Below are 25,225 nucleotides of genomic sequence, written 5' to 3'. Positions count from 1 at the left end.
TCTCTATTAATTTACTTCCCTCGGCCTCTTTCTCTGGTATTCTCTGTTATAGACCTCCTGGCCCCAGAACGACCTTTGCCCATGACATCCTTAAATTGATAGAGCCCTACGTTGATAAGCCCCACTTCAGTATTCTCTGCGATTTTAATTTTCACTTAGAGGCCATAGAATCGAAGGATACTGCAGTACTTGTAGATGGTCTAGCGGCATGTGGTTTGGGTCAACTGGTCATTGGCCCCACACATTTGGCCGGCCATACGCTGCATGGTATCTTTTCAAATGATTCAAGACTTTTGGCAGGAACTGCCATCCCCTCTAGGATTACCTTTAAACTCCTGTGCTTAGCCCATGGAGCTTTTTACGGCGCAGGCTCAGAAGGTATCAGGGCCCTTCTGGGTGTGTATTCCCCCAGTAGAACCCTCCGGTCTTCTTCCAAGAATTTGCTTGTGGTCCCCAAGTTCACAAAGGCAAAGTGGAGAGGCAGAGCTTTTTCTGTTCTAGCTCCTAAACTCTGGAACTCTCTCACTTTGGAGCTCACTAGCCAATCCTCTTTAGCGGTCTTCAAAAAACACCTGAAGACCTGGCTTTTCTCCCAGGCATATTAGGGACTGCGCCTTTTGTGGCTTCCTGGTTCATCTATCTGGTAATGTGGACCTTTTGTTTGTTTGTCTGGCGCCTTGATGCCCCTTGGGGCTACGTTTTGCACGGTATAAAAATGCTATTCATTCATTCATTCAACACTAACGTGTTTTTTCAGATTCTGTCTTTCAGATACTAGCTTTTTTGGCATAAGGATTTTCTCCAGTGTGGAGTTTCTCATGGTGAGATAGCGTTTTTCTCTGCAGCTTTTCTGGCATTCAGAACACTCATAAGGTTTTTCATCAATATGGAGAATCGCTTATGGTTAGTGAGGTTGTGCCTATCAGATAGGAATTTCTGGCATTCACAGCATTGGTAATGCTTTTTCCCTGTGTGCGTCTGCTCATGTAGAGTGAGATTGTGTTTAAAACTGATGCTTTTCTGGCACTAAAATATTTTGATGGTGTGTTTTCTTATGGCGCTTGAAATTATCTCTACCTCTGAATCTTTTCTGACAATTAGAGCACTGATAATTTTCTTCTCCAGTATGGATTCTCATATGTTTAGTGAGATTACATTTAAGGCTCAAACATTTTTGGCATTTGGAGCACTGATAAGGTATTTCCCCAGTGTGGGTTCTTATATGCTGAGTGAGACTGCCTTTTTTACTGAAACATATCTGGCATTCAGAGCACCTATATGGTTTTTTTCCAGTGTGGGTTCTTATATGCTGAGTGAGACTACCTTTTTTAATGAAACATATCTGGCATTCAGAGCACCGATAAGGTTTTTCCCCAGTGTGGGTTCTTATATGAATAATGAGACTGTTTTTTTGGCAGAAATATTTTTGGCATTCAGGGCACTGATATGGTTTTTCCCCAGTGTGGGTTCTTATATGCTGAGTGAGACTGTTTTTTTCACTGAAACATTTGAGGCATTCAGAGCACCGATAAGGTTTTTCCCCAGTGTGGGTTCTTATATGAATAATGAGACAATTTTTTTGGCCGAAACATTTTTGGCATTCAGAGCACTGATAAGGTTTTTCCCTAGTGTGGGTTTTTATATGCTGCGTGAGATGGCTTTTTACCCTGAAACATTTGTCGCATTCAGTGCACTGATAAGGTTTTTCCCCAGTGTGGAATCTCATATGCCCAGTTAGAAGTGATTTAAGTGTGAAATCTTTTGGGCATTTAGAGCACTGATAAGGTTTTTCCCCAGTGTGGGTTCTTATATGTTGAGAAAGAGTTATTTTGTCTCTGAAACATTTCTGACATTCAGAGCATGGATAAGGTTTTTCCCCAGTGTGGGTTATTGTATGTTGAGAAAGAGTTCTTTTGTCAGTGAAACATTTCTGGCATTCAGAGCACTGAAAAGGTTTTTCCCCAGTGTGGATTCTTGTATGTTGAATGAGTTTGCTTTTGTCAATGAAACATTTCTGGCATTCAGAGCACTGATAAGGTTTTTCCCCAGTGTGGGTTCTTGTATGCCGACTGAGACAGTTTTTGTCTCTGAAACATTTGTGGCATTCAGAGCACTGATAACGTTTTTCCCCAGTGTGGATCTTTCTATGCCGTGTGAGATTACGTTTTACACTGAAACATTTCTGGCATTCAGAGCACTGATAAGGTTGTTCCACAGAATGGGTTATTGCATGTTGAGAAAGACGTTGTTTGTTACAAAACCTTTCCTGGCATTCAGAGCACTGATAAGGTTTTTCCCCAGTGTGGAATCTCACATGTGCAGTTAGAAGTGATTTAAGTTTGAAATGTTTTGGGCATTCAGAGCACTGATAAGGGTTTTCCCCAGTGTGGATCTTTGTATGCCGTGTGAGATTACGTTTTAAACTGAAACATTTCTGGCATTCAGAGCACTGATAAGGTTTTTCCCCACATTGGATTCTTGTATGTTCAGTGAGTCTGCTTTTGTAACTGAAACATTTCTGGCATTCAGAGCACTGAAAAGGTTTATCCCCAGTGTGGGTTCTTCTATGCTGAGTGAGACTGTTTTTCTCAATGAAACATTTCTGGCAATCCATGCACTGATAAGGTTTATCCCCAGTGTGGGTTCTTATATGCCGAGTGAGACTGTTTTGGTCACTGAGACATTTCTGGCATTCAGGGCACTGGTAAAGTTTTTCCCCAGTGTGGATTCTCATATGCTCAGTGAGATAAGATTTACGCCTGAAACTTTTTTGGCATACTTTGCACTGAGAGTGGTTTTCCCCAGTGAGCATTCTCTCAAATTCAGTGAGATGAGATTTATGGCTGAATCTTTGTTGGCACAGGTAACTTTTTTCCCCAACTTGGGTTATTTTGCTTTGATTGAGACGGGTTTGAACACTGAATTTGTTCTCACAGCCCGTGCTTTTATCAATTGTATTCCTAGAGTTAATATCTCTAATTTTCTCTTGCTTATATGCCACAGTAAGAGTGAACCTGATTTTAGAGTCGGGCTTGTTTAGATAATGTTCAGCACTTATCTCTAAAATAAATTGTATGTAATCTTCTTAACACTTGAATTGAGCAAAATATGTCTGGCACCAGCCCTGTAACACCTGTTGAAATGTTTCTAGCAGATAATCGTCTTTAGGTAATAGCCTCTCTGGCAGCAACTTAATTTGTGACTGAAGTTTTTCTCAAATCTATTTGTATAGGTTCTTAGTAATGTAGTAATAAGGTGTTAGTCTGATATTTAATGATTAAACTGATAAGTACCTTTTTGCACTGATGTAATGGCAGTAACTGAGGGCGTTAGAACGTGCACAGTACTATTGTGGATCATTAGTCGCAGAACATCAATTCCTTCTACCCTTTCTTTGTTTGGGGTAAGGTTAAGGTTTGTAGTTCTGAGGATGAGGATTTATTTACATTAGATATAGCGCAACGGTGCTCCTTTAATCCATTTTTATATTTAACAGTTTTACATATCACTCCTGCACAACAGATAATGTTGAGGCGATTTACATAGAATTACAGAACAGTACACAATAAAAAGGAAACTATCTGAGATGGTCATGAACACAATAAAGTGGTGAATTTTTAAGGTTTTCCCAAGAGTGGGCAGAGTGGGTCGTTGTGTTCTATCCAGAGGCAGATAGTCTCAAACCTGCGTAACTGGTTAAAAATGGTTGTTGAACAAAGGTGATTTTCCAATCTTTTGGTTGTTAACGTGTCAGCTTCGAAGTCTTCTTTCAGTGTCTTTTCTTTTTTGGTATCCAGAAGAACCTTTTGTTGTAATTTTCTTTTATGCAGTGTGTGCTTACTCTCTAGAATTACAAGATGCTTTAGATGAACGTTATTCTGCCATGCTGAGGCAATTTGTCTTTCTGATAATCTTTCAGATGAAGATGCTGAAGTGATCTTTCTACATTATTTCTGATGCTGTGTGCACAGATATGGCTTTGCTCTGGGTTAATGAAATGCAAAATTAGAGACTTCACTTACAGGTATAGTACTTTCCTCGCCACACTTAGATTTTTGGAAATTGTTTAAACGTAGAATGCTGGATGTCCGTCAGTTTTTCACAATAATCCTTCTTATGGCACTGACATTCAGTTGCTTAGTACTAAATCTTGCTTTCTTCGTCCGTAATTTCAATCACCTATAGTATTAAAATTAAATAGTTAATACATGTACATTTCCAAAATTATAATTTACAAGCCAAATCAATGCAGACTTTTGAAAATGTTGAGCTGTTTTTCAGACAGAGCAAAGTGTAGAATGGTAGCATGAGAGTACTTGGATGTAGGAGTGAGGATTTGTAGAATTTTCAACATTTTATTAAGCTCACAAAGGATACATGTACCCTATGGAGTTGCAACATAGAATCCCAAAGGCAGATATGAAAGTCATATGGACTGGCACCTAACAGATATTTAAAAAATATATACTATTAATTAATTTGTAATGCAGATTTCTGGGATGGGAATGACTCCTCCACGGACAACAGGCGTTTTCCCCTGCCCTGAGTTACCACCTACTTGTATCTGGTTTCCTGACTTTTGAATTTTGGCCTCTGCCTCAAGCAAATCTATTGTGTGCTGCAAGGACTATGCCTAGACCTATCCCGCAACTATGTTCCAGAATGTGAATCAAGGGCAATGAAATTAAGGCATACTTTCATGTGTTAATTTTATTCCACCTTGTTGAAAATGGGGGTTGCCCAAGTCTCCAAGGGGGTAGCATGGCATCAAGCGGGCAGGCCAAACTTCGAGGACATGTGAAGCATTCACGCAGTACCCACAGACGACACACCAATCACACTACAAAAGAGTCACGACACCACCTTTGGTTGGAAAAAGAATACATTTAGTGATATCTCCAACCTGCAAGGTAAAAAGGAAAAATACACTGGTATTCACGACAAGGCGCCAACTGGCGCCAGAGCCAAGTACATCATGGGGAATTATTTACATGGGACAAAAAGGGTTGAGTCCAAAGTCCATGCTGAAAGGAAAAAGGATGGTTAACTTAACACTAGACCTGAGGCCAATCTGGCGGGGCCAACTCAGGCTCTCATCCTACAGGGAAGGCTGTAATTGCAAAGGTTCTACATTAGCATAGTTAATCATCATGCACATTAACACCAACCCAACCCCTGTTAGGGAAAGAAAACATTAGGACATCACGGCATAACCTGGGCAGGAACACCTGCAATAAATCAGCCTATCTGGCCCATCAATCTGGTACATAAACAAGGGCCTGGATTAACACATCAGGCCGATCCATTGACCCACCTAGGCGGAACATACATCGCCCAGCATAGATATCAGGTAGGGGCCCTCCTCATAGATCAGGAACACCTGTAAGGAAATAGCTAGGCTCCCTCTACCAACAACCTTGGGGTATCAACAACAGGGTGTACACAACAGCCAACTCTCTTCATGAACATTAGGCATACACATTATAGAGCAACGGCAGGTATTAAACCATACACCTGAGCCTAATCCTCCCCACTGGTGCATCATCTAATGAAGGCTCCCTAGGCATCTGTTCCCACCCGGCTCACTCAAGCCAACCTAAATGGGGCGTGCCCTTAGGCCCTAAACACACTGACACACTGGGTGCGAAATTCAGCGGACGCACTGCCTTGCCCCACTAACACAAATCCCAGGGCCTACACTAGCTGGCATGCACCTGGACACCCCAGGCAGGGATTACTAATGTCGTGGCCCAGTTCAGAGGCCTGGCAATCCTGCTAGTACTTCTCCCAGGGGCTCCGGTGTATAATTAGGGCCCACAAGCTCAATTACAATGTCTCCCGGAGGGGGGGGAGGCGAGCACCGACCCTGTGCCCCGTTGCCCTCTTCACTCCCCACACAGTTTAATTAAAGCCCCACTCACCGGGCTACTCCGGGGGTCCTCTTCCCCTGCAGGGCACTTTTCCGTGGAGGGGGGCAGGCACCGGCAATGTGCCTCGATGCCCCCTCCTCTCTCTCACAATGACAGCCGGGCCCCTCCCTTCTCACGGGGGCCCAGGACTTCACTGTGCCGGTGTGCGGGGCTCTCCTCACTGGCTGGGAGCCCCGCAGGAATACAGACTTCCTCCGGCCGGCTCCTGTGCATGATGGCAGGGCTCCTCCACCACACGGAGCCCTGCAGGCGACGCGCTGCTCTCGTGGTGCCCTGCTTTGCTTGGGGAGGTGGGCTGGCACCGACAGTGTGCCCTGGCCCCGCCTATCCTCCCGGCCCCACACTCAGGGCATAGACCGGCAGGGTAGGCTCCTGCTCCGGTCAATCTCAATCGGGGCTCCCCTCTCGCGATCACGGGGCCCCGCAACGACTCTTCACCCGGGTCCCCCTCCTACCTCACGGGGACCCGGGGCTTGGATTCAGCTTCTCCGGGCCTTCCCGGCCAACCGCCAATCCCTGCGCGGCCTTCAGAGGTCACGGCCGCGCAGGCCAATCCGTGCGCGGCGGGGGCGGGCCGATGACGCAGCCTGGCCCCCTCGTCACGTGTTACGGGCCGGAACGGCTTCAGGGCCTAGCGCGGCCCTCTCTCTGCTTCGGCGGCCCCCTCCTGGCATCGGGGGCTGCTGCAACGTTGCACACCCCAGCAAGGGGGGGGAATCTCCTCAAGACAGCGCCGGGCCGCGGCGGTGATTTTCGGCGCTGCCACACAGCGCGAGGACAGGACAAGGGGTAGGCTCCCTTTCTTGTTATAAAGTCCCCTCACAGTCTCCTCAGCACCCGGGCTGCGACGGTGATCTCCGGCTGCGACAAGGGGTAGGCTCCCTTTTTAATTAATTATTTATATCCGCCAAAGCGCGCCTCCACAACAGCGCTATTCACAGGCTGCCAGTCTCCTCAGAAAACAGCGAAAACGGCGCTATTCACAGCGCACTGCTCCTCCCTCTGCCCACAACCTCAGCTCCTTCCTCAGACTACGCAGAGGGGGCAGGAATCTAGCACTTCCTCAGCGCTTCGCAGTTATAGCGCTTGTCAGATAGGCTTTACAGCACTAGGGGGCCACAACAGTCCCAGGGCCCAGCGCTTTCACAGGGCCTCACAGCACCTCAGCCAGCCGCATTTCTTTTGGGGGCACAATCTTCCCCATGGTGCTTCAAAGGGGCAGACAGTCCCACAGCAGTTCCTCAGGGGCACACTCCTCACCTCCTGGGCGCTTCTTCACACAGCGCTGGCGTGATACCCGGTCAAACAGCGTCAGTGACCTGGATAGGGGCCCTCCCTTGTCAGGGGCCCATGGGGACAGCAGAGGGGGGGTTCTAGGGGTGCAGGGCCCAGCTCACAGGTCCATGTGGCGGTAGCACCTCACAGCAGGTCCCCTCTCTTCTTTGTCCCAGCGCTGACTGACTTTCTGGTGACACTTCACCCTATTTATACCCTCCTCCCAGGCAGTGTCAGGACCTTCTAGAATGTTGGCACATCTAGCCTAAACTGGTTCTAGTGGAGGGGGTGAGCACCCTAGGTGCCAGGCTTTCCCTCCAAAAGCTAGGGGTAGCTGGGTAATATTATCTAGACCGCTGACCTAAGGCAGTCCAGTGGCAAAACCCAGGGCCATGGCATCCATTTTAAAAACAATACATTTCAATCAGGTGCAGTTTTAAAATGGGGGATTTTACAAGTGCTCATATTATTACATGTAATTACATTTACACAAAGGTGTCTCACACCACTCATGGCCTATACAGGTTTAATCCCATGGGGGAGACAGTCTAGATAAGGGGGTCAAAAGCGAAAAATTTGGGGGGAAAAGGCCAAGTCCAACACAACTCCCCCCCAGCCAAAAGCCAGGGTAGACATATCAATGCCTTGATGGGCTTCCCTGCTTGGGGCGGAAAAAGGTGGACGCAGGCCTGCAACTACAGGAGCACCTGCAGTCTCTCCTCCACTCTGGAACCCAATGGTTCTCTTTCGCAACCCTCCCTTCCTCAACAAAACCACCCCACTGGTGTTCCCTAGTGGGATGTTTCTCCTTCCTAGAGTGGGAGGCTCTAGCCTCAGGCTTGTAATTCTCTTGGACCCCTCTCTTCTCTCCAAACTGCCACTGGTCCACCCACCTGGGGTCTACACCCTCAGACTGGCCAGCCCTTAGGGGCGAGGCTCTCCTCCCCCTACTTCTCCTCCTAGGGTTCCTCCATCTCCTACGCCTGGGGACACCCTCACACAACTCTCTCCCCAACCTGGAGTCGAAACCCACAGGCTGAACCGGTGACAGGGGCGAGTCCTCCCTCTCCCTGCACCCCCTCCCAGTGTTCCGCACCCTCCTACTCGGAGAAGTACCCCTGGGAGTCACTTCCGGGGGGACTCTGGTTACAGAGGTCCCTCCCACCAGGGCAGGCAACCCCTGTCCCTGGCCACCCAACCCAGGATCTGCGCCCTGTGGCTGAGCTGGTGACAGAGAAGAGACCTTCCTCCCTCTGCACCCCCTCCCAGAGTTCCGCACCCTCCCACTGGGAGTAGTACCCCTGGGAGTCAAATTGGTAGGGACCTGAATTACAGGTACCCCACCCTCCAGGTCAGGCAACCCCTTATCCTGGAACCCCAGTCCAGGATCTAAACCCTGTGACTGGTCAGACCCCCGAACCACTGGAGCTCCGATTATTGATGCTCCGGGTCCTCCTGACATGAGGGGATCCCTTCCTCTGGATGACACATCGGGACAGCCTAGTCTCCCCACCTGGGGTTCTCTTAAAGAACACTCCAGGCCCGGTGACCACAGCTGGGGCACCTCGGGACACCTCCCCGTCTCACTCCCTTCAGGATCACTCCCCTCAGCCTTCCCAGACGCTCTGGCACTTACCCAGAGGTCTGCCTCCCGTGCAAGTTCCCTGGGGTCTGAGAACCCACACCGCACCAGATGGTGACGCAGTCTTGGGAAACAACTCCTCAGCATGTGCTCCCGGATAACGGCATGGCACAGCCCTTCCCAATCCTCCGCTGCTCTCCTCACCACCCAATCCTCCAGTACAGTCCAACACTCCTCCTCGAACTCTCCCCAGGACTGATGGAACAGCTTTCCCCTGCCCCTAAACACTAACCCGTCCTCCTCTTCCGGGGGATCAGGCACAGTCTCTTGGGCTTCGGGAGTGGGACTCCTTGCACTGGACCTACACTCGCTGCCACCACTGGATCCCACCCTCTTCGGTGAATCCAGACTCCTAAAACCACTCTCAGGGGACAACCTACCCACCTGAGCTGATCTCTCTCTGGTGAAGGCCCTCTCCGCCTCCGCCATCCTCTCTTGGGCTAGGACTTTTTCAGTCTCTAGTCGCTGCTCTTCTACCCTCAGCTGCGCTAAGCCCTCGGCATGCCTGAGCTTTGCCAGCGCCAGCTGATGCTCCCTTACTTCTCTCCTATCTACCCACTCTTCTGGGGACAGGGAAAGGGATGGGGCAGTGCCCCCGGGACTGGACCCAGTGCGAGACTCCCTATCCTCGGTGTCCTCCACAGCTACTGGCGTCTCTGCCCTGCTAAACTCTTCCTCCTCCTCATCGGAGCAATTACCTCCCAGGGTTCTAGATGGGGAGCCCTCGCTCTGGTCTCTAACCCACTGACCCTTCAAAACTTCGGGGGGGTAGTCAGACAAGTCCCTATCAATCTCTAAGGGCTCTCCCCTCTTGAGGGCCTCATAGAGAAACAAATTCCTCCTAATGTTCCCTACTGGGGGTATCCCTCTCTCCAGGAGGAAGTCTATCACCTCCTGTTCGGTGTACTCCATCAGTTCCACTTCCTGGTAAATCAACCCCATCGTGGCGAGATACACCCGGGACACACCCACAGTGGACCAAGGGGACACAATTGTCAAACACTTTCAGGAGGAAGCAATTTAGCAAACAACAATAATCCCCACAACAAGGCTCGGATTACATCCAAAGCTCTCTTTGCAGTGTAACCCGTGGCCGCTGTGGTACTGCGCAAACACAAGTCCTATCCCACCGCTTTGCCACCAAATGTTGGAAATGGGGGTTGCCCAAGTCTCCAAGGGGGTAGCATGGCATCAAGCGGGCAGGCCAAACTTCGAGGACATGTGAAGCATTCACGCAGTACCCACAGACGACACACCAATCACACTACAAAAGAGTCACAACACCACCTTTGGTTGGAAAAAGAATAAATTTAGTGATATCTCCAACCTGCAAGGTAAAAAGGAAAAATACACTGGTATTCACGACAAGGCGCCAACTGGCGCCAGAGCCAAGTACATCACGGGGAATTATTAACATGGGACAAAAAGGGTTGAGTCCAAAGTCCATGCTGAAAGGAAAAAGGATGGTTAACTTAACACTAGACCGGAGGCCAATCTGGCGGGGCCAACTCAGGCTCTCATCCTACAGGGAAGGCTGTAATTGCAAAAGTTCTACATTAGCATAGTTAATCATCATGCACATTAACACCAACCCAACCCCTGTTAGGGAAAGAAAACATTAGGACATCACGGCATAACCTGGGCAGGAACACCTGCAATAAATCAGCCTATCTGGCCCATCAATCTGGTACATAAACAAGGGCCTGGATTAACACATCAGGCCGATCCATTGACCCACCTAGGCGGAACATACATCGCCCAGCATAGATATCAGGTAGGGGCCCTCCTCATAGATCAGGAACACCTGTAAGGAAATAGCTAGGCTCCCTCTACCAACAACCTTGGGGTATCAACAACAGGGTGTACACAACAGCCAACTCTCTTCATGAACATTAGGCATACACATTATAGAGCAACGGCAGGTATTAAACCATACGCCTGAGCCTAATCCTCCCCACTGGTGCATCATCTAATGAAGGCTCCCTAGGCATCTGTTCCCACCCGGCTCACTCAAGCCAACCTAAATGGGGCGTGCCCTTAGGCCCTAAACACACTGACACACTGGGTGCGAAATTCAGCGGACGTACTGCCTTGCCCCACTAACACAAATCCCAGGGCCTACACTAGCTGGCATTCACCTGGACACCCCAGGCAGGGATTACTAATGTCGTGGCCCAGTTCAGAGGCCTGGCAATCCTGCTAGTACTTCTCCCGGGGGCTCCGGTGTATAATTAGGGCCCACGAGCTCAATTACAATGTCTCCCGGAGGGGGGGGGGGGCGAGCACCGACCCTGTGCCCCGTTGCCCTCTTCACTCCCCACACAGTTTAATTAAAGCCCCACTCACCGGGCTACTCCGGGGGTCCTCTTCCCCTGCAGGGCACTTTTCCGTGGAGGGGGGCAGGCACCGGCAATGTGCCTCGATGCCCCCTCCTCTCTCTCACAATGACAGCCGGGCCCCTCCCTTCTCACGGGGGCCCAGGACTTCACTGTGCCGGTGTGCGGGGCTCTCCTCACTGGCTGGGAGCCCCGCAGGAATACAGACTTCCTCCGGCCGGCTCCTGTGCGTGATGGCAGGGCTCCTCCACCACACGGAGCCCTGCAGGCGACGCGCTGCTCTCGTGGTGCCCTGCTTTGCTTGGGGAGGTGGGCTGGCACCGACAGTGTGCCCTGGCCCCGCCTATCCTCCCGGCCCCACACTCAGGGCATAGACCGGCAGGGTAGGCTCCTGCTCCGGTCAATCTCAATCGGGGCTCCCCTCTCGCGATCACGGGGCCCCGCAACGACTCTTCACCCGGGTCCCCCTCCTACCTCACGGGGACCCGGGGCTTGGATTCAGCTTCTCCGGGCCTTCCCGGCCAACCGCCAATCCCTGCGCGGCCTTCAGAGGTCACGGCCGCGCAGGCCAATCCGTGCGCGGCGGGGGCGGGCCGATGACGCAGCCTGGCCCCCTCGTCACGTGTTACGGGCCGGAACGGCTTCAGGGCCTAGCGCGGCCCTCTCTCTGCTTCGGCGGCCCCCTCCTGGCATCGGGGGCTGCCGCAACGTTGCACACCCCAGCAAGGGGGGGGGGAATCTCCTCAAGACAGCGCCGGGCCGCGGCGGTGATTTTCGGCGCTGCCACACAGCGCGAGGACAGGACAAGGGGTAGGCTCCCTTTCTTGTTATAAAGTCCCCTCACAGTCTCCTCAGCACCCGGGCTGCGATGGTGATCTCCGGCTGCGACAAGGGGTAGGCTCCCTTTTTAATTAATTATTTATATCGGCCAAAACAGCGCTATTCACAGGCTGCCAGTCTCCTCAGAAAACAGCGAAAACGGCGCTATTCACAGCGCTCTGCTCCTCCCTCTGCCCACAACCTCAGCTCCTTCCTCAGACTACGCAGAGGGGGCAGGAATCTAGCACTTCCTCAGCGCTTCGCAGTTATAGCGCTTGTCAGATAGGCTTTACAGCACTAGGGGGCCACAACAGTCCCAGGGCCCAGCACTTTCACAGGGCCTCACAGCACCTCAGCCAGCAGCATTTCTTTTGGGGGCACAATCTTCCCCATGGTGCTTCAAAGGGGCAGACAGTCCCACAGCAGTTCCTCAGGGGCACACTCCTCACCTCCTGGGCGCTTCTTCACACAGCGCTGGCGTGATACCCGGTCAAACAGCGTCAGTGACCTGGATAGGGGCCCTCCCTTGTCAGGGGCCCATGGGGACAGCAGAGGGGGGGGTTCTAGGGGTGCAGGGCCCAGCTCACAGGTCCATGTGGCGGTAGCACCTCACAGCAGGTCCCCTCTCTTCTTTGTCCCCGCGCTGACTGACTTTCTGGTGACACTTCACCCTATTTATACCCTCCTCCCAGGCAGTGCCAGGACCTTCTAGAATGTTGGCACATCTAGCCTAAACTGGTTCTAGGGGAGGGGGTGAGCACCCTAGGTGCCAGGCTTTCCCTCCAAAAGCTAGGGGTAGCTGGGTAATATTATCTAGACCGCTGACCTAAGGCAGTCCAGTGGCAAAACCCAGGGCCATGGCATCCATTTTAAAAACAATACATTTCAATCAGGTGCAGTTTTAAAATGGGGGATTTTACAAGTGCTCATATTATTACATGTAATTACATTTACACAAAGGTGTCTCACACCACTCATGGCCTATACAGGTTTAATCCCATGGGGGAGACAGTCTAGATAAGGGGGTCAAAAGCAAAAAATTTGGGGGGAAAAGGCCAAGTCCAACACAACTCCCCCCCAGCCAAAAGCCAGGGTAGACATATCAATGCCTTGATGGGCTTCCCTGCTTGGGGCGGAAAAAGGTGGACGCAGGCCTGCAACTACAGGAGCACCTGCAGTCTCTCCTCCACTCTGGAACCCAATGGTTCTCTTTCGCAACCCTCCCTTCCTCAACAAAACCACCCCACTGGTGTTCCCTAGTGGGATGTTTCTCCTTCCTAGAGTGGGAGGCTCTAGCCTCAGGCTTGTAATTCTCTTGGACCCCTCTCTTCTCTCCAAACTGCCACTGGTCCACCCACCTGGGGTCTACACCCTCAGACTGACCAGCCCTTAGGGGCGAGGCTCTCCTCCCCCTACTTCTCCTCCTAGGGTTCCTCCATCTCCTACGCCTGGGGACACCCTCACACAACTCTCTCCCCAACCTGGAGTCGAAACCCACAGGCTGAACCGGTGACAGGGGCGAGTCCTCCCTCTCCCTGCACCCCCTCCCAGAGTTCCGCACCCTCCTACCCGGAGAAGTACCCCTGGGAGTCACTTCCGGGGGGACTCTGGTTACAGAGGTCCCTCCCACCAGGGCAGGCAACCCCTGTCCCTGGCCACCCAACCCAGGATCTGCGCCCTGTGGCTGAGCTGGTGACAGAGAAGAGACCTTCCTCCCTCTGCACCCCCTCCCAGAGTTCCGCACCCTCCCACTGGGAGTAGTACCCCTGGGAGTCAAATTGGTAGGGACCTGAATTACAGGTACCCCACCCTCCAGGTCAGGCAACCCCTTATCCTGGAACCCCAGTCCAGGATCTAAACCCTGTGACTGGTCAGACCCCCGAACCACTGGAGCTCCGATTATTGATGCTCCGGGTCCTCCTGACATGAGGGGATCCCTTCCTCTGGATGACACATCGGGACAGCCTAGTCTCCCCACCTGGGGTTCTCTTAAAGAACACTCCAGGCCCGGTGACCACAGCTGGGGCACCTCGGGACACCTCCCCGTCTCACTCCCTTCAGGATCACTCCCCTCAGCCTTCCCAGACGCTCTGGCACTTACCCAGAGGTCTGCCTCCCGTGCAAGTTCCCTGGGGTCTGAGAACCCACACCGCACCAGATGGTGACGCAGTCTTGGGAAACAACTCCTCAGCATGTGCTCTCGGATAACGGCATGGCACAGCCCTTCCCAATCCTCCGCTGCTCTCCTCACCACCCAATCCTCCAGTACAGTCCAACACTCCTCCTCGAACTCTCCCCAGGACTGATGGAACAGCTTTCCCCTGCCCCTAAACACTAACCCGTCCTCCTCTTCCGGGGGATCAGGCACAGTCTCTTGGGCTTCGGGAGTGGGACTCCTTGCACTGGACCTACACTCACTGCCACCACTGTATCCCACCCTCTTCGGTGAATCCAGACTCCTAAAACCACTCTCAGGGGACAACCTACCCACCTGAGCTGATCTCTCTCTGGTGAAGGCCCTCTCCGCCTCCGCCATCCTCTCTTGGGCTAGGACTTTTTCAGTCTCTAGTCGCTGCTCTTCTACCCTCAGCTGCGCTAAGCCCTCGGCATGCCTGAGCTTTGCCAGCACCAGCTGATGCTCCCTTACTTCTCTCCTATCTACCCACTCTTCTGGGGACAGGGAAAGGGATGGGGCAGTGCCCCCGGGACTGGACCCAGTGCGAGACTCCCTATCCTCGGTGTCCTCCACAGCTACTGGCGTCTCTGCCCTGCTAAACTCTTCCTCCTCCTCATCGGAGCAATTACCTCCCAGGGTTCTAGATGGGGAGCCCTCGCTCTGGTCTCTAACCCACTGACCCTTCAAAACTTCGGGGGGGTAGTCAGACAAGTCCCCATCAATCTCTAAGGGCTCTCCCCTCTTGAGGGCCTCATAGAGAAACAAATTCCTCCTAATGTTCCCTACTGGGGGTATCCCTCTCTCCAGGAGGAAGTCTATCACCTCCTGTTCGGTGTACTCCATCAGTTCCACTTCCTGGTAAATCAACCCCATCGTGGCGAGATACACCCGGGACACACCCACAGTGGACCAAGGGGACACAATTGTCAAACACTTTCAGGAGGAAGCAATTTAGCAAACAACAATAATCCCCACAACAAGGCTCGGATTACATCCAAAGCTCTCTTTGCAGTGTAACCCGTGGCCGCTGTGGTACTGCGCAAACACAAGTCCTATCCCACCGCTTTGCCACCAAATGTTGGAAATGGGGGTTGCCCAAGTCTCCAAGGGGGTAGCATGGCATCAAGCGGGCAGGCCAAACTTCGAGGACATGTGAAGCATTCACGCAGTACCCACAGACGACACACCAATCACACTACAAAAGAGTCACGACACCACCTTTGGTTGGAAAAAGAATAAATTTAGTGATATCTCCAACCTGCAAGGTAAAAAGGAAAAATACACTGGTATTCACGACAAGGCGCCAACTGGCGCCAGAGCCAAGTACATCATGGGGAATTATTTACATGGGACAAAAAGGGTTGAGTCCAAAGTCCATGCTGAAAGGAAAAAGGATGGTTAACTTAACACTAGACCGGAGGCCAATCTGGCGGGGCCAACTCAGGCTCTCATCCTACAGGGAAGGCTGTAATTGCAAAAGTTCTACATTAGCATAGTTAATCATCATGCACATTAACACCAACCCAACCCCTGTTAGGGAAAGAAAACATTAGGACATCACGGCATAACCTGGGCAGGAACACCTGCAATAAATCAGCCTATCTGGCCCATCAATCTGGTACATAAACAAGGGCCTGGATTAACACATCAGGCCGATCCATTGACCCACCTAGGCGGAACATACATCGCCCAGCATAGATATCAGGTAGGGGCCCTCCTCATAGATCAGGAACACCTGTAAGGAAATAGCTAGGCTCCCTCTACCAACAACCTTGGGGTATCAACAACAGGGTGTACACAACAGCCAACTCTCTTCATGAACATTAGGCATACACATTATAGAGCAACGGCAGGTATTAAACCATACGCCTGAGCCTAATCCTCCCCACTGGTGCATCATCTAATGAAGGCTCCCTAGGCATCTGTTCCCACCCGGCTCACTCAAGCCAACCTAAATGGGGCGTGCCATTAGGCCCTAAACACACTGACACACTGGGTGCGAAATTCAGCGGACGCACTGCCTTGCCCCACTAACACAAATCCCAGGGCCTACACTAGCTGGCATTCACCTGGACACCCCAGGCAGGGATTACTAATGTCGTGGCCCAGTTCAGAGGCCTGGCAATCCTGCTAATACTTCTCCCGGGGGCTCCGGTGTATAATTAGGGCCCACGAGCTCAATTACAATGTCTCCCGGGGGGGGGGGGGGGGGGGGGGGGGGCGAGCACCGACCCTGTGCCCCGTTGCCCTCTTCACTCCCCACACAGTTTAATTAAAGCCCCACTCACCGGGCTACTCCGGGGGTCCTCTTCCCCTGCAGGGCTCTTTTCCGTGGAGGGGGACAGGCACCGGCAATGTGCCTCGATGCCCCCTCCTCTCTCTCACAATGACAGCCGGGCCCCTCCTTTCTCACGGGAGCCCAGGACTTCACTGTGCCGGTGTGCGGGGCTCTCCTCACTGGCTGGGAGCCCCGCAGGAATACAGACTTCCTCCGGCCGGCTCCTGTGCGTGATGGCAGGGCTCCTCCCCCACACGGAGCCCTGCAGGCGACGCGCTGCTCTCGTGGTGCCCTGCTTTGCTTGGGGAGGCGGGCTGGCACCGACAGTGTGCCCCGGCCCGCCTATCCTCCCGGCCCCACACTCAGGGCATAGACCGGCAGGGTAGGCTCCTGCTCCGGTCAATCTCAATCGGGGCTCCCCTCTCGCGATCACGGGGCCCCGCAACGACTCTTCACCCGGGTCCCCCTCCTACCTCACGGGGACCCGGGGCTTGGATTCAGCTTCTCCGGGCCTTCCGGGCCAACCGCCAATCCCTGCGCGGCCTTCAGAGGTCACGGCCGTGCAGGCCAATCCGTGCGCGGCGGGGGCGGGCCGATGACGCAGCCTGGCCCCCTCGTCACGTGTTACGGGCCGGAACGGCTTCAGGGCCTAGCGCGGCCCTCTCTCTGCTTCGGCGGCCCCCTCCTGGCATCGGGGGCTGCCGCAACGTTGCACATCCCAGCAAGGGGGGGGGGGAATCTCCTCAAGACAGCGCCGGGCCGCGGCGGTGATTTTCGGCGCTGCCACACAGCGCGAGGACAGGACAAGGGGTAGGCTCCCTTTCTTGTTATAAAGTCCCCTCACAGTCTCCTCAGCACCCGGGCTGCGACGGTGATCTCCGGCTGCGACAAGGGGTAGGCTCCCTTTTTAATTAATTATTTATATCGGCCAAAGCGGGCCTCCACAACAGCGCTATTCACAGGCTGCCAGTCTCCTCAGAAAACAGCGAAAACGGCGCTATTCACAGCGCACTGCTTCTCCCTCTGCCCACAACCTCAGCTCCTTCCTCAGACTACGCAGAGGGGGCAGGAATCTAGCACTTCCTCATCGCTTCGCAGTTATAGCGCTTGTCAGATAGGCTTTACAGCACTAGGGGGCCACAACAGTCCCAGGGCCCAGCGCTTTCACAGGGCCTCACAGCACCTCAGCCAGCAGCATTTCTTTTGGGGGCACGATCTTCCCCACGGTGCTTCAAAGGGGCAGACAGTCCCACAGCAGTTCCTCAGGGGCACACTCCTCACCTCCTGGGCGCTTCTTCACACAGCGCTGGCGTGATACCCGGTCAAACAGCGTCAGTGACCTGGATAGGGGCCCTCCCTTGTCAGGGGCCCATGGGGACAGCAGAGGGGGGGTTCTAGGGGTGCAGGGCCCAGCTCACAGGTCCATGTGGCGGTAGCACCTCACAGCAGGTCCCCTCTCTTCTTTGTCCCAGCGCTGACTGACTTTCTGGTGACACTTCACCCTATTTATACCCTCCTGCCAGGCAGTGCCAGGACCTTCTAGAATGTTGGCACATCTAGCCTAAACTCGTTCTAGGGGAGGGGGTGAGCACCCTAGGTGCCAGGCTTTCCCTCCAAAAGCTAGGGGTAGCTGGGTAATATTATCTAGACCGCTGACCTAAGGCAGTCCAGTGGCAAAACCCAGGGCCATGGCATCCATTTTAAAAACAATACATTTCAATCAGGTGCAGTTTTAAAATGGGGGATTTTACAAGTGCTCATATTATTACATGTAATTACATTTACACAAAGGTGTCTCACACCACTCATGGCCTATACAGGTTTAATCCCATGGGGGAGACAGTCTAGATAAGGGGGTCAAAAGCGAAAAATTTTGGGGGGAAAGGCCAAGTCCAACACACCTGATTATCAGTTGTTAGGTTTTTCTGCACCTGGATTTACTGGGTGCAGAAAACAAGGACACAATCTTTTTCCAGAGAGAAAAATTAGACTGAAAAGTCGCATAAGACTCTGGGTGCAGCAGAACCAGCCAAGACTTATGCTGGTTTTTTTTACTAACTATGGGAAACACACAATTCTTCCCTCTGTTGGTGTTCACAGTCATTGTCGGCCTGTGATTCGGCGGTGAGTGCAGGGCATATCCGTTAGAGCCGAGGGGCCGAGCTGAGGAGGAGTTGACGAGCAAGCAGAGCGGAGCTTGAGACGCCTGCCTGGGTTTGTTTTGTGACCGGTTTTCGCTCCCGAAGGTTTCTCCCGCTGCACCCGCGTCCTGTTATACGGGCGCTTTAAGTTCTACTGATCTGCTGTGGGGGCAGGAACAGCCGATGCCGGCACCGCGGTGCTAAGGCGCTGCTGGTGCTGCTCGTGTGGCGGCTGCTGCAGGGCATCGGGGAGCACAGAGGAGCACAGAGGGCACAGAGGAGCCTTGGCCTGCGGCCTGATTTTTGTTAAAAATGTGTTTAATATTTTTTTTTTCCACAGGCAAAAATGACATCATCTGTTGGTCCCACGCAGGGGATCAGAAAGCCTGAACAGAATTATAACAGGTGGACAAAGTGCATTGATCAATATAAACCAGCTCCTCCTCTTATTAGATAAGCCAAATGAAAGATACAGCTTCTAAGTGCCCCGGAGCTGAGACAGAGAGATAAAAAAAGTAAATCGTGCAACTTTGCTAAGCCAGCAGATAGGTCTAAAGAAAACTCAACGGCCTTCTGTAACTGTAATTTCTCCAGGTTGATCCACCGAGGTGTTGTATGCAGAATAGCCAAAAAGCGTGGACAAACTCATCCTAACATGGGATAAGTAATTATGAATCTAACAAGGAACAAAGAAAAAAAAACGCCCCCCACCCCACCCGGGGTGGCGGCGTGTTCATACTAATGAGAGGTTGGTCGACACGGGAATTGTGATCAAAACTGGAAGAGATGGAGGGCACTGATGGTGGAGGGACACACCGCAGACGGAAGGCCCCGGGAGAGGAAGGAGACAAGGGGGGCCCCATTTAAATTCGAAATTCTTACAATTAGCCCTGAAAATATCAGCCAGGCTAAGCAGTCTCCAAAGACGAGAGTGCCATAGGGAAATAGCTGGAGCCTCCCTTCTCTTCAAGGCGGCTGCCAGGGTGACCTTAGCTGCCCCACACGCACCACTCTTAAAGTATGGGACTCAATTTCGGGCGATGACAGGTGGACTCCTTTTCCATCCCCATTCACTCCAATCCATTTCAATCCAGCTTTCCCCCTGGCCCAACATGAGGGACCCATTGATGCCTGGAGAAGGGGAGGCTGCTTATCTCTAATACATTTGTTCCACAATTTTTATCCCCTTACTTTTGATCAATGTCAAAGGGACTTTGAATTGAAGAACACTGAAAGATATCAGTATATTCAATTGATGACCTGGGCCCTCACACCTCAGATACGGGAGGCTGCTACTCGACCTCACAAAATTTGAGGCCTTTCTCACCAAGACTGCTAACATGAAAGGGGTGATCTCCTTTATCTATAGCTTCCTCCTTAAAACAGTGCTTTCCCTGCGCCCCCCGGTATGTTTAAGTGTGTAGAATTAATTCACCGTCCTATTTCCGATGAGGAATGGACGCATCTATGGTCCGACATCGCACGCTTCAATCATTCCTCAGAACTCAGGGAACTGCCGCCTGATTTTACGTATACACCAAGCATTGAGCAGAGCAGAGCTGAGCAGAGGAGTGGAGGGAAGTGCCTACATCTGCCGTCTGTAGAGGGACTGGCTCTGGATCCCGCTCTTGCTCCTGAACGATTGCCAGCATTCTCCCTTGTACTTGTGACAGCGATGAATAGCAACGAATAAGCAATGAACAGTGAGTGGTGAGTGACAAGTGGCAAGAGGTGTGTGGCGTGTGGCGAGTAGTTAAGGTTGATTAGTCCTTAAGTCGCTGAGCCGTTGGAGTCTGTAATAACTCTGTAATACAAAATCTGCGAAATTATGCAAAGGGGAAAGTGACAATAGACTTTGACCCTGTTGAAGCACCCCTCGACCCCTGAATTACTCTGCATGCCTAGACTACAGCCCTACCCGGAGCCCGGATATTAATCGATTGATTAATTAATTAGTTAGTTATTTAAATAAGTAACCAGCAGCACCGGCGGATTCTGTACTGAGGTGTGCTTTGGGGGTGTTTTCCCTTGGAGGTGTTTGGAGGTGTTTTTGTCCAATCAAAGCACCGTTTGGGCTTGTCACTGGCCCGTTTGATTCTCTGAAAGAAGCAAGACTTCTTTACCTTAGAGGGTGTATTATGAGGTCAGTAAAGGAGCGGCCACCTTTCCCTCCTAGCAAAAGGAAAAGAAAAATACAACAAACACTAATATTAGATACGTTTAAAATAAAACAGGCAGGTGACATACACTGCTTTAAATAATCTAAGGTCCATACATTTTGGGAAATTGGGAAAGTCGCCATCAAACTTTGATTTTATGAAAGATCCAACCGGTGCTATGCTAACTAATCCATGTGATCTTCAATTTCCAACTAAAGCACTGAGTAGAACAAATATTATATCCCCTAAACAAGGAGTAAGTGAACGAGGACACACTGAGTCTGAAGCTGAAGTCGAACGAATGTCAAATTCAACTAAGGACCAAATCAACCATTGGGGTCAAATAACGGACCTTGAGATGTTAACTATTCCACTTACTGGTCGTTCACAACAAAAGGACCCCAAATGCATGAATCCAACAATGGGAGATACTCAGCAATTACTACCAACTCGGCAGCCAATGCCAATAGAAGTGCAAGTAAAAATTAAGAAAAGCTAACGGTATAGGGGAACCATCTAATTTGGGCCAAATAAATCAACCAGAGCAAGAAGCTCCAAATGAACTAAATGGTGGGGTGAAAATCATAAGGGAAGCCAATACCCCACTGAAATCGGATCTTACTCTGTCTAAGATAAATTCAGTTAAAAAACAGGACCAGCCGAAATGTAATCAAAATAACGGATCTCATATTAATAAGGACGAATACAACAGCAACCCAGAAACTCTGCAGTGTTTGAGTACTCCGTATCAAAAAGACATTTTGAATAGTAGTCCACAATTCATTCATTCTTGTGACGAGGGTCATGATTTTCAAGGACCACAAAAAGAGGAGTATAAGGACCTATCATTCATAAATGGGCAACACCATAACCCAGGTACTCAGGTACCAGAAAGTGGGAACGCGGGAGCAATTTGGGATTTATTCTTCAAACCCTCGCAATTAACTCTGGAAGCTTTAACATATAAGTCCAACAAAAAAAGAGATCCAAATAGAATTCTTGAGTGCTACGGCATCCTCTGTTGCCGGAACTGAGCAGAAGATAACAACACAATATAATCTAATAGTAAGGGCACAATCTCAGCCAATAGCTACATATGCAGAGTGTAGTTGTGCCCCACTAATTAACAAACTGGCTACCATTCCGGATATTTTAAAAACAATTGACGATGTAAAAGGGAATTTTCCTAATGTGGGATTTCAACCCATCAAGACCGACCGCCCCTCTAAAGATACAATAAAATGTAAAGACAATACTTTTGTTGTTAAAGATAAAATAGATGATAAAAAAAAATCAAGAAGTGATAAACCTATGCTCGACACAATCAACAATGACAGACGCAGCCCCAGACGTTCATCTATCAAAAAGACAGAGGAAAAAACTATGGAAACCAAGAAATAAGCTTCTAAAAGTATAAAAAATACAAATGCATCAGATATAGTGAGATTGAACACTGGAAACAACCATGACCAAATATCATATTGTGAAGGTGAGGGTAAACAAATGTCTCCAACAAAACCCTTTTACCCTCTATTTAATAAGGATCTATCGGAGGTACAAGCAGTTATGAAAAATAAATGCCTAAACAAGCAAGCTGGTAGTATAAAAATGATAGAGAATGGGAAAATTCAGTCCTTTGAAATGCTGCAAGTGGAGGAAAGTAATAAACAGGTGGAAAGTAAGCCATCACAATTGGAAACAAATAGAGCAAAGAGGGAGAGTATCAGAGGGGATGAAACGAATAGAGATTTGTTAAGTGGTGCAGGTAATTTTTACACCGGAATATAAATCTAGGAGTAATAATAAAACAACTAGCAAACATCCGGACCCAACACAAGATGGCAGGAGTATGCAAAGCATGTGCATCTACAGCATACATGCCTCGAACAGAGGATTAATGGCCCCAAATCCCTGCCGTGATATCTTGTCATGTTGTGGCTGAATGTGCCATGTGATGTGGCATGCTATAGTGCTTGCTGTGATTTGGTAATTTTTGACAAAGTGGCATGCTGAACGGTTAGGCAAATTTTTAATTTCTTTGTTTTTGGGATCGTGTGATATAGTGCGGTACCTACCGTATGATGTAAATAAATTACATTGCTAATATACCATAAGGATGTGGGGTGAGTGTTATTAGGGCCGAGGTCTTGCTGATTATATGCAGAATAACAGGTCTGGGAGGTCACTACTGACTAGAGCAGGTTAGCCGCTGCACAGGCCTTGGGCATTGATCCTATTGAGGATAATATGTGACGGGCCATTGGTGACTGGAGCTGGTTAGCAACAACGCTAGCCTCTGGTATTCATTACAAGCAGGGTAACAATACATGTCAATATTGACTAGAACTGGTTGGCAGTAGAGTTAACCTCTGGTTTTGAATATTTGCAGGATTTGCAGCAGTGGTGGCCTCTAGGAAGAAGGAATTGAGAAAGCATAACTGGATATACTGGTTTCTTTAATGCCGATAATTGTTTACACATGAATGCACCAACGTGCATTGATATATTACATTACCAAATTACAATATTCTTATATTAATTTGATGTGTCTGTTCGCCTAAATATACCTGCTAAGTTATATGATTCTATTAGGACCCAGAACCATTTCATTTAGTGATGTCCATCTGCACACTTTCCTGCATCTTGTAGTAAATTGAATATTGACAAAAAGAAGTGTTATTTCCAGAAAGAGTGAATTCTGCAGCTTGTCTGTGTATCTTTTATCTGCACCTTACGGACTCCTCACATTCCTCTCGAGAGAAGATCCTGCCTCCTACTCATTAGTGTTGTTTTAGTTACTGTTTCTATCACGTGTTCATGTTTCATTGACTTGTATTAGGAGAAAAGTGTATAAAAATACATTGTGTAGCATTAGCATTATATACTCCAACTTGCTTTAGGGTGGATGCTCTCGTCCATTGCAAAGACAATTGTCACTTGTTAGTTTGCTTGGCCTTTTGCTATTTTTGCATTAAATGTATGATAGATGTGTTGGCCTCCAGGTGTGTTGTGTATTATTTTACATAGCACAAGAGATGCTGAGGAAAATGACAGTCCAGTATACAAATTCTTCATATAAATCAACTCACAGTATACTGTTCTGGAGGTTCAGTCCCACAGACATTATCTCTAACTGAACGCCCTAGGAAGCATGTGCTTTTCAAACCAGTTGCCCTCTGATGCGGCGTCCTCGCTATTGGATAAGCCAGTATGTCCTGAATTTTAGGAGGGTTACCGTATCTAGTGCACTCTGTTAGACAGTGCTCACCTGTGGTAGTAAGATGTTAATAGGAACCTTATCACCTATGGACGGTGCAGGGCTTTGAGTTACAGAGCTCCTCATGCTGTGGAGAAGATTAGGTCACATTTACCCATTTTCCCATATTTGGTCCTGATGAAATGCCAACAGATTGCTCCATGACTACACAAAGCATGAAAAAAGTTGACCTGAAGTATAGACCCCAGCTTACCAGCAGGTCCATAGGTGATTAGCACTTTCACACAGTGAAAGGGGCCATTAGTTCCTCAATTTCACTGCCACTGTTTTTAATCTCAACATGGACCAGGATGATCACATTAACTATATTGTGGCAACTGGTCGATAGTTGATCTTATATTCATACTTCACCAATCTCACATCTTATGACACAACATCCTCTGTCCTACTATGCTTATCCGGCGTACTTAATAAAATATCTGCAACAAAGTGCCCTCTTGTGGTGCCCGCCAGGCATTGTAGTACCGGCCTGGTGAGGAGTATAGCCCAATGATGAAGCATGTCACCTTCAGGTGAGTGAACGCAAATTGCCTTAAAAGCACATGCTTCCTAGGGTGTCTGCGTTCAGTTACAGATAATGTCTCTGGGACTAAACCTCCGGAACAGTATACTGTGATTTGATTGTGTTTTATTTTAACAAATGTACATAGCAGATATTGGCGCTTGCTTGTTTCACAAAAATGATCGGATACCTGCCTCAGAGCGCACTTCTTACAGACGAGTATGGGGTTATCATGTTGCTGCTACAAGCTCCTTACCTGTGCGAGTTATCGGGAACGATGCAGGGGGCAGACCCAAACCAGCCACACGTGGAGATCAATGACAAATACTGAAGAATTAACAGAGCTTCCTAGCTGGTGACCATTACTTAATTGATCCTGAAAATAAAAGACGTTTTTAGTATTCTGGTGACTCATGACCATAAAAACAAAGGTTATAAATTCAATATTATGTCAAATACTTAAAAAATGGAACTGGATGTGCTGAATCGATTTTGCTCCAGGTCATGCGTGACACCTTCCACCACTATTGCTTATGGGACTTGTAGTTTTGTTTTTCTCATTAAAAGGATGGGTTCTAAAGTCCCAGTGTTCTAAGCGATGTTAGTTAAAATCAGAGGCCTGAGTGAGGGTGAAGCATGACACTGCTCTGCTTAGCAGTGAGATGATTGACAGTTCCTCAGCCCTTCCAT

The 25,225-nt window shown here is 49.9% G+C and overlaps 1 protein-coding gene across 1 annotated transcript; it reads right to left on the bottom strand.

The window, feature by feature from the left end:
* Positions 1-923: 923 nt before the first annotated feature.
* On the bottom strand, positions 924-24,913 carry LOC144806423 (uncharacterized). Its single transcript, XM_078672782.1, has 2 exons — positions 24,792-24,913; positions 924-4,179 (listed from the first exon to the last, which is right to left on the bottom strand). Exon 2 carries the CDS (start codon positions 2,810-2,812, stop codon positions 1,004-1,006), a length of 1,809 nt encoding a protein of 602 aa, XP_078528908.1. The 5' UTR covers positions 2,813-4,179; positions 24,792-24,913; the 3' UTR covers positions 924-1,003.
* Between the last annotated feature and the right edge of the window lie 312 nt (positions 24,914-25,225).

This window comes from Lissotriton helveticus (genome assembly GCF_964261635.1).
Source record: "Lissotriton helveticus chromosome 1_1 unlocalized genomic scaffold, aLisHel1.1 SUPER_1_unloc_7, whole genome shotgun sequence".
NCBI lineage: Eukaryota > Metazoa > Chordata > Amphibia > Caudata > Salamandridae > Lissotriton > Lissotriton helveticus.
Note: the sequence above shows the minus strand (reverse complement) of the source record. Positions and strands in the feature narration are given on the sequence as shown.

Coding starts and splice junctions, on each gene's coding strand:
- LOC144806423 (XM_078672782.1), bottom strand. CDS start 2,812: ATGCTCACTGGGGAAAACCACTCTCAGTGCAAAGTATGCCAAAAAAGT.